At 39.5% G+C, this 17,385-nt stretch overlaps 1 protein-coding gene across 1 annotated transcript in view; it reads left to right on the top strand.

The window, feature by feature from the left end:
• The first annotated feature begins 7,854 nt into the window (after nt 1-7,854).
• LOC142158410 (ubiquitin-conjugating enzyme E2 E2) overlaps nt 7,855-17,385 on the top strand; it is a 199,445-nt gene continuing 189,914 nt past the window's right edge. The window contains exon 1 of the mRNA XM_075212333.1: nt 7,855-7,934. Within this exon, the coding sequence (XP_075068434.1) occupies nt 7,866-7,934 (69 nt within the window). The 5' untranslated portion in view covers nt 7,855-7,865. The remainder of the gene's footprint in view (nt 7,935-17,385) is intronic.

The following is a 17,385-nucleotide window of genomic DNA, read 5'->3' on the forward strand; positions in this document are numbered from 1 at the left end:
TATGCACTCTCCCCACTCTATGTATTTGGGTTCCAACTCCCCCACTATCTTTTAGATTGAATGTTTATGTGTTCAACTTGTCAATGTCAATTCACTGTTATTACCTATATGAATCACAATTCTTCACTGTCAGTAGTCTGTTCTGAAATGGCAACTGGTGCTGGGCGAAGGAGGGGTTTAGTGTAATATGCAACCAAGTGATGTTATTCCTGTATTCTTATTGTTCTTTAAGACCATCTTTAGAGGAAAAAAATGTAGGTTAGTTTCTACACTGCAAACTACTTAAATTGAATCAAATTCAAAAGTGGTACCAATATATATTAACTGAGTCTTAATTAACAGGATTTCTGGGAAGAAATGTTGAAAAATGGAGAAACTGGGTAACAGGTACACAATAACATGCACCAGTTTTACACTTGGGGGTCTATTTAACAATTGGTGGAGAGCCAAAATGCTGACGTTAACGCAGACAAAAGACTTTTTCACTACTATTTCTTATTTATCAAACACCAGAGAAATCATACTCTGGCATTAATCTAATTACCTGCAATTACTGCTGTCCTCGTAGACCTCAATGGGCACAGCAGAATTAGATAATTCATTAAGCTGCGCAAAGTAACGTGATCTCTGGTATTTTTCTATGGGATCCAGCTGAAAACTCTCCAGCTTGGCAGGATCCCTCCCGGGAGAATGCGCTATGCGCATAGCAATTTCTTAATTTGCCGGCAGCAAAATTACCTCCATATATACCTGCGATTTGCAGCTGTATATATTGAGGGCTACCGCCTAGAGTCATAAATTGACCCCTTAAGCTTTTGTCTCTTTCCCTTTTCCATAAGGGTAACTTACTTTTGTGTACTTGTACAATCTATAAAGACAGCTCTTATTCGCCTATATAAATTATAACATGTATTCCACAATTAAATCTGTAAAAGCCATATCTCTTTTATCAGCAGGTGACCCAGCCATTTTTCCAGATTTTGATATACATGGGTTTTGGCACCATTTTTGGGAACAAGGGTCTTTTTACAATCTAAATATATATTTTTCATTATAAGTTCAGATTTTTAATGGTACATTTATTATTGAACTATTTATTTGAACTGAATTGCTTATACAATAAATGTTACAAAGCCAATAAAAATTGTGTTTTTCTGTTAATTCTATGCTGAGGCCATCATGTATAGTTTGACGCATTTGGGTCCAAAATGTAGGCATAAAATATGTCCGATAAAAATAATGGAACTACGTTTTATGTAGAGTTGCATTCTATGTCAAATGCGTCTGCTGCATCAAGATATGTTTAAAGCATATTATATGGTATCATGATGTGGTAGAGATGCTTGTCATCATTAACATGATGTTGATGATGATGAATGGAGTTTTAATATAGAATTAAATTAAATAAGCTGTGCCCCCCACAAAAGCTGCTATGGGGCTGGTTGCAGCTATTGCGAGGGAACAAACAGCATGGGTCAAAATGCTGTAATCAGCTACAGGTTGGGTTGGTCACACTATAACAGGGAAACCCACAGGGGAATTGATCTGCAAAAACATGTGCCCCCCCTCCCACCATACATAAAACAGCTGACAGCACTAGAGCGCCTGCCAATACCCGTATGAGCAGGGTGTTGTGATTATAGTGTTAAATAGTGTAAAAAAAGCATTTTTGTCTGTGGCACTACTAGTTCAAGCAAGCCCAGGTAGCCATAAAGTGTCTATAGAACTACAAGTACCAGCATGGTCTGGCATCCAGAGACCAAGGGACCTGTAAAACAACTGTAAAAAAACCCACACACAGGGCCGTAGTGAGGGCGGTGCGGGCGGTTGCAGCCGCCCAGTGCTGTCATGCTGAGGGGGCGCCAGGGCCTCCTGTTACTACACAAATCTGGGGCTGCTGCAGAGTCAGCTTTTGCATCATGTAAGAAAGATGCACTAAGGAGCTCCTGTGTAGTGAAGCACAGGACACACCTCCCTAAGGCTGTTCTGCCTGCCCTCCAACATAGTGGTGATCGAGAAGCTGCCCCTCCCCCGTGGTCAGCCCATCAAGCTCCTGCATGATTATGGTGAGTGCCCAGCAGAGAGCGCTCTGCCCACTAGACAGTCCATCAGCTTCTCCTCCATTATAGACATGTCAGGAGCTCCAGCTATGTAGCTAAGTAATCCTCCGCCTGTCTCTCCCCCCCCCCCCCCCCAGCATTTCTCTCTCCCCCCTAGCCTTTCTCTCTCCCACCCATCTGTCTCTCTCCCCACCCAACCTCTCTCTGTCTCCCCCCCCCCCAGCCTGTCTGTCTGTGTCTCTTCCCCAACCCCAGCCTGTTAATCTCTTCCTCCCCCCCTAACCTGTGAATCTCTCTCTACCCCTCCCCAGCCTGTTAACCTGTCCTTCACTCCTTCCTTCTTTTGACTCTCCTGTGTCTCTTCTTTCTTTCTGTCTCACCCTCAGTCTGAGTATCTGCCCCCCCAACACTCTGTTTACCCCTCTCTCCATTCCGTCTCCTCCTCAGCCTGTGAGTCTCTGTCCATCTTCACTAGCTATTATTTTAATCGGAGTAGCGGCTATTGATGTATTGGTAAGGGCTATTAATTTAATGGAGTTAGGTGCTAATAATTTAACTGGGTTAGGGGTTATTAATTTATAGGTGGGGCTATTTATTTAATGAAGGTAGGGTATATTAATGTAAAAGTAGCAGGATTATTCATTTATTGGTAGTGCTAGTCATTTAATGTGGGTATGGTCTATTTAACGTAGGTACGGGCTATTCATTTATTGGTGGTGACTATTAATTTAATGGGTATAAGGTCTATTAATTTATTGGTGGGGCTAGTCATTTATCGATAAGGACTATTTTTTTTACTTGTTGAATGATTGTGGTGGTGGTGTGGGCTATTACTTTAATAATGAGGGGTTTTGGGTGTGTTTAATTGAATATGGGACTGATTTGGGGCAGAAGGCCTATTTGAGAAATGTGAATGCTATTTAATGTCGGGGCTGTTAGGGGGCAAATATGCCTATTTTTTAATGTAAATAATATTTATTTAATCTTGGGAAGGAGACCTGATTATTAAACATGGTAGCTTTGTTTAATGAAAGGGCTGGTTAGAGGAGGGAGGCCTAGAGTATTCACTAGTTGCTTTGCTTTCCTTGTGGTGAGTAATAACTCTTTTTCAAACAGGGTCCCAACAGGATCCAGCCAAGCAGCAAGTGAGCTTAAGACGCCAGCAGCAGCACCAGATAGTCAAACCATAAGAACAGGTAGGAGAGAATTGCAACCCCCCCCCCCTCACCACCACCACAGTAGGATGGCTACTTCTCTTCCAGCTGTGCACGCATTGGGAGGCAGCATATACTCCCACCAAAATTGGGGGGGAATGGTGTTTGTCGCCCAGAGCACTAAAATCTCTAGTTACGGCTCTGCCTACACACACAGTGATAAAACTTTTATTTAAATAACGACTCCCTCATACACCTTTCCCAAATTTATTAATCAACTAGATTCACTGGGATACTCTTATTTGTTTAGACATTTAATTTAAATGGAATATAAGAAAAAAAATCACATGAACACACACCTGCTTCTTGCGGAGCCCAATCACAAAGGTCAGGCCAGGAGACTTGTAAGCACTAGACAATACTGAGCATCCTTGCCTTGATTGGATAGTAGCGGCTAGATCCCATGTGGGTTCTAGCCACAATGAAATGTATTGATACAATTATTTTCATTAATACATTTTATCAATGATCATCATTGTATCAAGGGCCAGGTGGTTGGAGAAACAAAATAAAAAGGTAAATGCATGAGCATTTATTTGTAGTAGGATTCAGAATTGTAGATTCTACTGACCTGGCTTCCTAGGAGTAGAAACGGTGGGTCAGTAGAATCTACCACTATAGCACTGAAAGGAATATACTAAAAATCAATTCAGTGCAAGCATGAGGGTTTATAACACAGACTAATTTGTATGGTTCAATTATCTATATACTCAACCAGCTTTGTGTAAAGTTGACTTTCTTAAACCACAAGACCAGAGAGTCAAGTGATAACCATAGGTGGTTCAAATTACACGAGATCTGACCAATCAATGCTTGTTTTGAGTGGATCCTTTCTGGTTTCCTTTCTAGACAATTTGATAGCGGTCATCTTCTGACTGAATTTTCCACTATTCCTTGAAATAAATGGTCTCTTCCCTTCCTAAAACACAAGGAAATGGCTGAGACAGAAGCTATTTTAGGCACTTATCACTCCAGGCTCCATTGCTAGTAAGTTTAATGCTGGTCCTTCTGTATTGGTAAGCCTAGGGTAAATGCCTCTTTTTGAAAGCAAGAATATACAGTATATGCCAATATAAATACTGAACAAGCACAACAAACTATGCACAATAACATATACTATAATCACTTCTGTACAAACTAGGGGTATATTAAACAACCAATTGTGTATAAGTGAAGAAAGTTATGTGAATAATCAATCCTGTGCAAATCAGGCTCACCAAAAATTTTGGCACCTTTTGGACTTTTTTCAAAGAATGCAAAATTACTGCTAAACATAAGGTGAAATTAGCAGCATTGGTCTCCAAAATTCATTCTGTTAATATGCATAATATTTGCTTTTGATTCCAAATTTAATACTGTATATAAACGTCAGAAAATTAAAAGAAATGGTATTAACACAATTATTGACACCTGGACTTAACATTTGGTAGCACAGCCTTTGTTCATAATAACTGTGATCAACTGCTTCCTATAGCCATTGATGAGCTTCCTACACCTCTCTACTGACAGTTTCATCCAGTTTTCTTGTGCAAAGTGATCCAGTTCTCACAGATTGGAAGGGTCTTCACAGATGTTCTATGGTTCCTGGATTAATTGCTGGCCACTTCTGAACAGTCTAGTGTCTTGTCATGCGTTTGGGGTAATTGTCCTGTGAAAGATCTATGACCTTCGACGGAGACCCAGTTTTCTGACCAAGTGCAACATTGTGCTCCAAAAATTACATAGTAAATAGGGAAGGTGTGCTTTTCATTTTGTTGTCTGTAAACATAGGGATGATATTATTTGCCAAAAAGCTCTAATTTTTTCTCATCTGTCCACAGGACCTTCTCCGATGTGCTTTGGCAAACTCTAGTCGGGCTTTCTTATGCCTCTCTTTCTCAGCAGTGGGAACCTCCTGGACCTCCTATTATATAATCCCCCTTTCATTGAGTTGGCGACAGTTTAAACTTTTATACCTTGCGCCTGAAGGACAGCTTCAATCGGTTCAGCAGTCGATCAAGGTGCTTTCTCCACCATTTGAACAATCCTGCTCTGCACTCTTCTTTTTCTCTTTTCACTGAAGTTGGCTACAGTGCCATGGGCCTTGAGCTTCCTAATAACATTACTTATGATGGACACAGTCATGGTCTCTGGAGATTGATGAGTAGACTTGAGATTGTCCATGCTAGGCTACAAACTTATTTCTGACAATTCTCTGGCTTCCTTTCTTTTCTCCATGCTCAATGCAGTACACATAGTGACACAAAACAGGGAATGTGTCCTTTTCTCCATTCAAGCTTGTTTAATGAGTAACTTTTACATTATAGGCACTTGTTACTCACCACAGTTGTGTTCAGTTAAGGAGAAAGTAACCTGTTTGGAATCAAATTAATTCTAACTACTTTTAAAAGGTACCAATACATTTGTGATATTCTGTGTGGAATAAGCTACGACTTTTTTAAAAAACTAAAAACATTTCTGCTTTTTTTTTGTTTTATTCCACTGCAAAGCAAAGAATTAGATATGTGAATACAATTATATATTAGAATACAACATATTTTTTAATCTAAACAATTATCTGGAAGAAATGGTGCATTATTAGACAAAACTGCAAGGGTGCATATATTTTTGCCCACAACTCTATATACTACATTCAGAGAGAATACCCACATCACAAAACTTTTCTTTTTTTTCTAGTGGTTACTCTATTAGAAGAATTAGCGGAGAAGTTGACTTCTTAGGAACAGTTCGGCATTGTGTAATTCTTTGTTATGACACCACCAAACCATGCATACTTATGGAATATTGCTGCCAGAGATTCCTTTTTCACTATGGAGCACATTTATGCACCGTAGGCAGGACATTTTCTATTCTTTTTTCCTCTTTGCCGCTCTTCCACTTTCTTCGTCACATGCATTTATTCATATTGAACCCACCTTCCCCACTTATATTCTTTCTTGGTCTCCGTTTTCTCCACACTTTCCATACTATCTACATTGTCTATCTAGATCAAGTCTTATCTTACACAAATCCTTCTCCTTGGTTACCTTATTTCACTTGTTCTTTTTTGCTTTCACTTTTCCCATTCTTTATTATATTACCCAACTTATATCACCATATTTTTCACCACCCTTCATATTCCTGTTACCAGGTCATATGGTGTTTTTTGTTATAGTGCCTTAGCAATAAAACAGAGTTCAACCAAGAGAAAGTATTGTATTTAGCATGTTATGCTCTCTCCTGGGCCTGCCCACACAGCAAGAGACCTGTGAGCAGGCATTGTGCAGTCAGAGTAGAGATCTTGTTCTTGGTTCAGCTTCCTTTATACCTCACAGCTTTCTTGCTGTGATGGCTGGAGGACCCTGGCAATTCAGAGTGAAATATCTATGGAACAGTCCATGGAGACACATCGCACCAATTTTTTTTTAAGGAATCTCTGCTCATTTTTCCTTACCATTATGGCGGCCAACGTGCACAGCCGGACATCGCAGTAATATCCGTTGACACATTGCGTCAGTTCAATATCTCCTAAACAGTCCTGTAAATAAAATACTCTCCTCCAAGATAGTTGGGTCAGAGAACTAAACTGTTTTACTAACAGTTCACAAATCAATATCTAGAAACGCAGGGGCAGAACGGTGGCTTAGTGGTTAGCACTTCTGCCTTACAGCACTGGGGTCATGCATTCAATTTCCGACCATGGCCTTATCTGTGTGGAGTTTGTATGTTCTCCCTGTGTTTGCGTGGATTTCCTCCGGGTGCTCCGGTTTCCTCCCACAATCCAAAAAACATACTAGTAGATTAATTGGCTGCTATTAAATTAACTAGTGTTAGAGAATTTAGACTGTAAGCTCTATTGAGGCACAGACTGATGTGAGTGAGTTCTCTGGACAGCGCTGCGGAATAAGTGGCGCTAAATAAATGATGATGATGAAGTGGTACATGAAGTGGTACAATATTAATAGCAACAACTTAGACCTTGGTGATAGCAGGGCCCCCCCCCCCCAAAAAAAACAAACAAACCAAAAGCTGCTGCGCGTGCTCCTGCGCAGCAGCTCAGTTTTGGCAGCTCTATAGTCTGTACTATCCAGCAACTGCGACGCTGTCACAATACAGCGCCGCGGCTGCTGGATAGTACAGGGGCACTTCTTTAGCGGAGGGGAGGGGTTCCTGGTGACCCAGAAACCCCCCCTGCATGCGCCACTGGATAGGTTCACTTTACTATCTTTATCATTGACTTTTTATTATTTACCTTATAGTTGGGCAATTGAGAGTGAGAAGCCTGTACCAACTTCCAAATAAAATTGTGTTTTAAAAGCAATAATCTGTGTGGAGAACTGGCACATTACATAGCAGACATTTCTCCTTTTAGCTGTATTATTCCTATCACACTTCCTATTGTCTCCCTTCTATATTCCCTTGTGTATTTCTCCCTCTTTCCGCACTTATGTTCCTCAATCAAAACACAATTTGATGATTCTATTTCCATTGTAAACGGTGGCACGAAAACCCCGCTCAAATCGGCACTAACCAGCCCTGTCCCGCTCACCGCGCATGCGCAAGCAAGTCTCGCGCCGCCAGCAATTACTGGTGAAGCGAGACTTCTCTGCGCATGCGCTGTTCGCTGCTGGGGATGCGCCGGGAAGTCTCGCGTCCCCAGCAGCGAACGGCGGTGAGCACGGTGAGTTCCCGAGAGGTGCCGGGACTCGGTCCCACTGAGCATCGGCAGAAGAGAAGAGCTGTACACAGCTCGTAGGCTCGTATTCTCTGTCATGCTGAATGTATTGTGATTGGCAATGTAAAGCGGTGTCTGATTCATCAATGTCACGTTGGACAGATGCACGCATAACTGTGTACTAGATTGTCTAGTTCTAGACTGTGGGAAATGATCCTGAGTTCGGCTGCTGCAATACTGTATTTTATCTTTACTGAGACACTTTGTGCATTGGATAATGTAACAGGATATGATCACTGTCTTGGCTTCTGCTGTAAAAGAATAGCGATCTCACATATTCATAGTAGTTCTGATGTTTTGTATTCACGGTGATCTCGATGTTCCATATTCACATGAGATGTGACAATCTGTATATGCAGTGGTTTTTATATCCCCTATTAAAAGTAGTTTTATTAAGCCCCATTTACTGTAGTTTTGAGATTCCTGTAGTTGCTGGTTGACTTTCAATGTGGAGGATGCATTACCAGTGGATATAATGATTTTTTTTCTATTTTTTTAGGAACTGAGCACACAAATATATATAGAATATATATATAGAGAGAGAGATTATGTCGTTATTTGCCTTGGTGGCAGACCAGGCATGTCCTCAAGTAAAACAGTACAATGCAGTGGTGCAGAATTGCCAGATATGTGTGTATTGTTAAAGTCATTAGCAATTTTTCCAATAACCTTTAGAAATAATGAATATATTATTTGGTATGACATTCCCTATTTCTTATATTACTGTGGGCTGTAAAATGCAGTCACTTGTTTAGATCGTTTTTTATTTTTTTACCAATTTACTATTACTCTTATGTCTTTTGATACACTCCTATCTTAAGGAGTAGCAAGGAACATGCTACATGAACTGGAGAAGTGTAAATTATAGTTTTACCTCTCATCTGCTTATTTCTACTTACGCTCAAAACGATTTAGCAAAATTCAAAGATTTTGGGGGTAACTTGATGATCTAAGCATGCTGCCAAGCAATCTCTTCAGAAAGACAATAAACCTTTCTGACATGATTGCAAGCTCTAGGATTGTGTTCAACTATTGTATGCCTTACCAAGGGGCACATTTATCAACCACCGCATAAAATGAAAAATAGTTGTCAATCCTTATCGCATTGATAAGGATTGAACTATTTCTCATTTATGAAAAAAGTAACACAGGAATAGCCGTTCAGAAAAACTGCGGTTCCTGTGAAGTGGAAAACATACCACTGCCTCTTCACTTGTGAAGAAGTATGCAATCCACGGGGGTCCTCCAGTGCGCATGAGCCGACTGAAAACCTTGGGTATGCGCAATAGCATCTCTGCACTATACAGTTACAGAGAGAGAGCGGTGAGTGACAGGAAGGGATCATGTGATCCCTCCACACATGTGCTGTCCAGCTCTGCTCTTTCAGAGCAGAGCTGACAGCACTGAAACTTTTCCATCATAATAATGTACGCCAGCTTCAGCTGGTGTACATTAACATGCTAAAAAAATTATAATTTTTTTTAATCAAAATGTAGTAAATAGCGATACTGAGCAGTGCCCATACACTGTTATGGGGACTGCTTAGTTAAATGAAGAGATATGTAAAGCAGCAGATTTCTATGATATCTGCTGCGATGCAGTTCTTGTAAATAAGAATTTTTGTTTTCGGGGATTGAACACACTTTTTCATTTCATAAATAGGCCCTTAAGTTATATACATTTATGTGTTCTAGTCACATATATAAAATGGTGAGGTTATGGTTTCAAAAACAAAACTTAAAAATTGTAAAAATGTTGCTAAAACTGTATTACATCAATTTATAACTGTGTGGAGAAACTTCAAGATGTAATTAAAATGTTGCTTGGCAAAATGTTATCACCCATATTGTTCACTCAGCAACTTGCTTGATTGTCTTTAAAAATTAGGATAGTTGACCTACATGACTGCTAGATAAAGTGTACACACTGCTGTATAAAATAAAAAACATCATGGGTTGAGCAAATTGTGAATGTTGGGTCCATGCTTCTTTTTTAAAAATATTTTCTTATAGCTTCTATAGGTGCACTTCTCTCAAATGTCAAAAGGATCAATGTTTTCTAGTGTATGTAAAGCTGGTGAAACTGTATTATGAGTGGGCATAGCGCTATTGAATGCTATGTATTAACAAAACCTGTTGCAACTGCAAAAACCATGCATATATACTGAGCACTGAGTACAATTCCCCATTGTACAATACATATACTGGTACCTTTACCATTGTAAATGGCACTTACTGGAATTAGGGAATTTCTTGAACACTATAGCCTTCCAACTGGGAACATTAACCACATATTTCATAAGTATAATCAAGGAAAATATGTAAAAATATCTGTATAAAATGCTATAAATGTGCAAAGTGTATCAAAATGTAATTGTCATTAAGCACAACACATGCACCAAATTCATATGGTCAGACTCAATAGAACTGGTCCCATGTTTTAAAATTTAGTATAGAATAGCAATCCCTTAAGCACAGCTATTCCTATATACTATTTGCTCTGATTAATAACTTTAGACTAGCAGTTCTTAACCTTTTTAGTGATTGCCTCCCATTGAAAAAAAAAATTCCGTTTTTTTTTTGTTAGGAAATTATACTTATTAAAAAATTATTTATTTATTGAAATTATACATATATTTTTATGTAACTTTTTGATACAAATAAAAAACAAAAATTAAGATATTACTAAAAGTAAACAAAAACATATACTATTGACAGTCATTAAATACCTGTGGGGTCATATCGTTGTAGCATTTGCCAGTGCATCATGGGTTCCGTGAGTACATAGTACAGTTAAATCAAATGTATAGTACAAATCTGAAAGTTAAAAATCTATCGTTACCACTCGCACCCCTCAAAATAATTTCTTGTACCCCTGGGTAAGAACCTCTGCTTTACAGTAAAGACTGGTCAACTCTGTCCCGTGATGTTTTGAATTGTGTAATAAATGAGCAGCCACATACTGTAGCCACGAATGTGTCTGTCTTATTTTCTGGTTGCCATACTGTAAATCAGTTATGTCAGACACTTTGAAAATCACTCATTTTTGAATGAAAATTGTTTTGTCGAAGAGATTTATGGATATAATCTGCAAGCAACCACAATGTATGGTTTATCTGCACTGTCATTGTACAAGCTGCAGGATTTTAAAAGCTTAGTAAAGTTATTTTACAAAAATGCATCTCAGCACAAATGACGTTTTGTAAAGTAATATATAGATGTTTACATGAATAGGCAAGTTTATAGGGATTCATGCATGGCTTAGTGAGTAAAGAAGGCTTCGGCTGCAGAGCTGCTAAGGTTAGCAATTTCTAATGAAAGGAGCTGGCAAAATCAAGACATTCTTTGTTGAATGTAGGATAAGTGCACTAAGTCACCTCAAATTGTGACCACATGCACATTGTGGTATGAGACACTTAAATAAGCTTTAGGGTGTGGAGAGTACACATTTATGAAGGCGTTCCCAAGTTACCTAAATTTCATAAGTTATTTTAAACGTAAATGAGGCTTGATCAGTATTTTAGGAAAGAAAATAAGTTTAAATTACTTATGTAGTTTGTACTATAACTCTAGTAAGCAGGATGTCAAGTGAGCACGTACCTTGGTATGTGCTTGGTGGACAGATAGATGTGTTTGTGTTTTAGGATTGAGTTCACTGCACATCTGCAGGTTCTGTGATTAGGAAATGATACTATTTGGCTTTAAAACAGTAGCAATATTTGTAAATGCTGTTTATTTACAAATACTGGCAAGCTGTAAAATGTGATCAGTTGTCAACAAGGACATACAAGGAAGTCAACTGTTTGGATAAATGTACTCTAAGATATACATTTCAATAGTCTTTAATATATTGAAACAATTTAATTCTTTGTAATAATAACACTATAGATACAGAGAAAAGTGAACCGTTTACTGGTTTAGGAGGAGTGTAATCAACTCTTAAGAAAGTACCAAAAATCACAGGACCAGGAACATTATTAATTAAGTGGAACACCAATATTATTTTGCGTTGAATGTTCCAATTGTAAGCTGATATTTTGGAAAGTAGACTTTTTCAACTTTCAGTTTTATAAAATTATTTAAATAAATTATAATTAAAATAAAATTATTTAAAATAGTTTAAAAGACTAATGTAGCAAAAATAAAACCCTTTATTTAGAATCATTGTGCAGTATAGTATGTGTTTTTGTGGTGATGAACCCCTTAAAATATTAATATGTTGTGTTTTCATTGTAGGCCATTTAGTTGCATAGTTATGTCTAAATTGTGTTATATGGAAATGGATGCATTTAAACATAAGTTACCATTAATATGTTGTTGTTTCATAAATAAACCTTCATGTAAAGCTCCATTACCAGCTAAAGTGGTGAACATTTTCATTCACCACTTTAAAATGGCAGCAGAGGTGTTGTGTCAGCTGAGGAGGCCAATCAGAAGCCGCAATGTTTGTGATTGTGGATTCTCATTGGTACTGTCTCTCACACCCTTTTCTGCTAGTCACAAAGCTCAAGTTTTCGCTCGATGCTAAGACACCATGAAGGTCTGGGAAAAATAGCTACATAGAGCAGCACTGGGTGCCGTAGGAGGTGAAGGAGCTAATTAGCTCCAGATGGTAGTGCAGCTTTAAAATAAGTAAATAATAAAATAAAGTTATGGATCGCATTTTGTACCTAAGTGTACTGTGAATAATTGGGGTCCTTATATACACTATATGGACAAAAGTATTCGGACACTTGACCATTACACCAACAGTGACTGTAATGACATTGTATTCAAATACATATACTTTAATATGGAGTTGGTCCCCCTTTTGCAGCTATAACAGCTTCCACTCTTGTTGGAAGGCTGTACACAGGATGTTAGAGTGTTTCTGTGGGAATTTGTGCCCATTCATTCTGTAGAGCATTTATGAGATCAGGCACTGATGTTGGATGAGAAGGCCTGGCTCACAATCTCTGTTCCAGTTCATCCCAAAGGTGTTCGATGGGGTTGAGGCCAGGGCTCTATGCGGGCCAGTCAACTTCTTCCACACCGAACTCATCAAACCATGTATTTGTGGTACTGGCTTTGTGCACTGGGTCACAGTCCTGTTGGGATAGAAAAGGGCCTTCCCCAAACTGCTGCCATAAAGTTGTAAGCATAGAATTGTCATTACGATTTCCCTTCACTGGAGACAAGGGGCCTGGCCCAAATCCTGGAAAACAGCCCCATACCATTATCCCTCCTCTACCAAATTTCACAGTTGGCATAACGCAGTCAGGTAGGTAACATTCTTTGGTATCTGCCAAACCCAGGCTCGCCCCTCTGACTGCCAGAGATGCGTGATTCGTCACTCCACAGAACAAGTTTCCACTGCTCTACAGTCTAGTGTTGGTGTGCTTTACACCGTTCCATCCGATGCTTGCATACAGCTCCTCAGCCATGGAAATCCATTCCATTAAGCTCCTGCTGCACAGTTTTTGTGCTTACATTAATGCCAGTGGAAATTTGGAGCTCTTCAGCTATGGAAGCAGCAGAGCACTTGCGCCTTTTACGCACCATGTGCCTTAGCAGTCGTTGACCCCACTCTGTGATTTTACGTGGTCTTCCGCTTTGTGGCTGTTGTTCCGAAACACTTCCACTTTCTAATATCACTTAGAGTTGACCGTACGACTTATTGCAAAGGTGGCATCCTATCACAGTACCACGCTTGAAGTCACTGAGCTCTTCAGAACTGACTCATTTTGTATCACAAATATTTGCAAATGGGGACTGCATGGCTAGGTGCCTGATTTTATACACCTCTGGCAATGGGTCTGATTGAAACACCTCAATTTAACAATTAACAGATGTGGCCAAATACTTTTGTTCATATAGTGTGTATATATATATATATATATATATCTACTATATAAATGCCTAGTGGCGTGTGTGGAAAAAAAAAAAAACCAAGCTGCAGCGCCACCTGCTGGGCAGAGTTATACACTGACCTATATATTTCTTGAAGGAGAAGTGACAGTTGGGAGTGGTTGGTGGTTGCCGGGGGTGACAGTGGGGAGTTTTTAACACCTTAAGTAGCTTGATGAAGGATGTGGCGATGAAGATGAAGGATGAGGTGATGGAGAAAAATGGATGAGGTGGTGACATGTGGACAAAACCACGTTAAAAAAGGGCGCTTGCGTCGGGAAGTAACGCTCTTCCCCTGAGAAGGCCTGGGCTAGGCCCAAATGCATGACAAGAACCTTTTTAACACCTTAAGTAGCTTGATTTGACTAGAATGCATGAGTATCATGCACGGGTTAACTTGTGTATATATATATATATACATATATGCATATATGTATATATAATATATATGTGTATATATGTATATGTGTGTGTGTGCGTGTGTGTGTGTACACTACCTGGCCAGTAGTATGTGGATAACCCTTCTAATTAGTTTTTGGCAATTTCAGCCATGCCCATTGCTAACAGGTGCTTAAAAACAAGCAGATAGATCTGCAATCTCCATAGTCAATTATTATCAGTAGACTGGATCGTACTGAAGAGCTCAGTGAATTTCAAAGTGACACTGTAATAGCATGCCACCTTTCCAACAAGTCAGTTTGTCAAATTTCTGCCCTGCAAGAGTTGCCCTGGGCAACTGTAAGTGCTGTTATTGGGAAGTGAAAATGTCTAGAGCACAAACAGCTCAGCTGTGAAGTGATAGGTCACACAAACTCACAGTTAGGGGCTGTCAAGTGTTGAAGCAAGGAGAGTTTAAACATCGTTTGTCCTCAGTTGCAACCCTCCCTACTGAGTTTTCAACTGCCTCCGAAAGCGTGTCAGACAAGAACGGTTTCTCTGGAGCTTCATGGATTGAGTTTTCATCGCTGAGCAGCTCTAGACAAGCCTCAGATCACCATGCACTGTGTCGGATGTTGACTAGAGTGTTGTACAGCACACTAATATTGTAATATGGAGCAGTGGAAACACATTCTCTGGAGTGAGATTTCATCATCTGACAGATGAATCTGGGTATGTCAGATGCTTGCCTTCCTACCCACATGCAAGCTGCCAATTGTAAAGTTTGGTGCAGGAAGAATAATAGTCTGGGGCTATTTTTCATGGTTTGGTATGGGTCCTTTTGTTCTCGTGAAAGGAAGTATTAACTATACAGCATATAATGTCTTTATAGAGAACTGTATTCTTTGAACTTTTTGGCAACATTTTGGGGAAGGCCCTTCCCTATTTCAATATGATAATTGTTTCCTCTATTTGGTGTAGAATTATTTGACTGGCCTTCACAGAGCGCTGACCTCAACCCCATTTAACACCTTGTGGATGAATTGGAATGCTAACTGAAAGTCAGATCTTATCGTCCAATGTCAGTGTTTGATCTCACTAATGCTCCTGTGGCTGAATGGATGCAAATCCTTGCAAATATGTTACAACATCTAGGGGGAGCCTTCTCAGTAGAGTGGAGGCTGTAATAGCAGCAAAGGGGGGGACCAATTCCATATTAATGCCCATGGTTTTGGAATGAGATGTTCGATAAGCGCAGTTGGATGAGATGTTCAGGTGTCCACATACTTTTTGGCATGTAGTGTACATCTGCATGTTCTTGAGATTAGTTATTATGAATTGTTTTTTGGTTAGTTTTACATTTTTTGCATAGATTAGGAATTAATGACTGAAGTGTAGAATTCTGTCCAAGTGATTTATTTTAATTGTCAGATCACTGTTCTTAAATTTGTTTAGTAATCCAAAATCTGCAATATTCTAAACTAGTGATAGGCAACAGCTGCCTGACAAGTTTGTTCCTACTTTGTCAGATTTGTTTGTTATGGCTTGTCACTTGGTTACAATGCCTCCTGATATGTTATTACAAAGAGGTGTCTTTTTGATTCAATGTATTTTTTTAACTTAATACTGAGATTAACGGTAATGTGCAGCCCTTTTATAAAGGTTCGAGAGTGCCCATGCCTTATCTGAAGTGTATCAAGTTGCCTCTCACTGTTCTACACCTTGAAAACAAATTTTACAGTACCTTACTATATCACAAAGGTGGTTACTTTAAAGTGTTAATATGCACCTGTGAAGAATTTCAAAAGTACATTATTGCTAGGAAACAATATGTGTCACTTAGTCATCCATCTTCATGGTGATACTATATCATTAACAATAAATCATACGTGTCTTACTTTGTAGCAAGTGGAATAATCTGTTTTAAGAGAATCTTAGGGGACACCCCTTTTTAAGAACAGTTACTGAAATGTAATTGAAATCCTGCATTTATTATTTGGGTGTATCATAGAACTACCTACATATAGTTATGATATTGGAATTGTTTAAAGAATGTTTGTCGGCATTCCAAAGCAGATCTTCAATCAAGGTGTTTAACGGGTAGTTGTTGGTGAGTGACTTATAAAAATTCTAAGGTCTTAGCTCCTGTAGAACACTTTGAAAAATTAAACAGCTGGTTTTCTTCCTCACACAAGAACTTGTCCGCCCTGTATCTAATGGACATTATTAGACTAGCGTTTGGCACATCGACTGGAGCTTCTTTGTTGGTGCCGTCAGGCAAGCTGCTCTCGGGCGTAGCCAGTAACAGTATACTGTTGTGGATGACATCACATTAGTGGTGCACGCCTTAACTTTAGGGACTTAGTCACATGATCAAGTCTGCCTCTGACCTTCAACCCCCTCCCCCCCAGTTTAATGCACACTATATAAGACTACTCAGTGTACCTGTACGATGCCAGATTTTTGTGTCTATATAGCCTGCTATTTAGTTCCTTCTTGGCTCCAGTTACTCCTGTACACTAACCTGCATCCAGCACTATTGACTCCGGTATACTTAGCTTCATTCCTGCACTATTGACTCCTGTATACTTACCTGCATTCCTGCACCAGTGTGTCCGGTATACATCCTTGCATTCCAGCTCCAGTGACTCCTGTATATGCCAGTCACGTCTTGTACCTGCATGGGCGGCTGCGAACTGCCTGTCATTAACAAAAAAGACCATATCACTTTGCAGGGGTCCTAGTAAAAACCTACATCATGTTAGACTATTCTCCTCCAGTAAGAATAGTGCTAAACCTGACTGCTGTATCCACTACTATTCTTGTGTTTCACTGACACTCTGTCTGTTCCACCACTGGGGTTGTCTTATAATAGTGCTGCTCTGGCTGCAGTAATAGCACAGCTTTTTAGAATGCTATGCTTGGAACCTCTAGATCAGGCCTGGCCAACCTGTGGCTCTCCAGGTGTTGTGAAAATACAAGTCCCTGCTCGCCCTACCAGCTGTCAGCTGGCTATTTAGTGGCAAAGCATGCTGGAGCTTGTAGTTTTGCATCACCTGTGGGTATATTTACTAAACTGCAGGTTTGAAAAAGTGAAGATGTTGCTTATAGCAATCAATAAGATTCTAGCTGTC

The sequence above is a fragment of the Mixophyes fleayi genome, chromosome 5 (genome assembly GCF_038048845.1).
Source record: "Mixophyes fleayi isolate aMixFle1 chromosome 5, aMixFle1.hap1, whole genome shotgun sequence".
Taxonomy (NCBI): Eukaryota; Metazoa; Chordata; class Amphibia; order Anura; family Limnodynastidae; genus Mixophyes; species Mixophyes fleayi.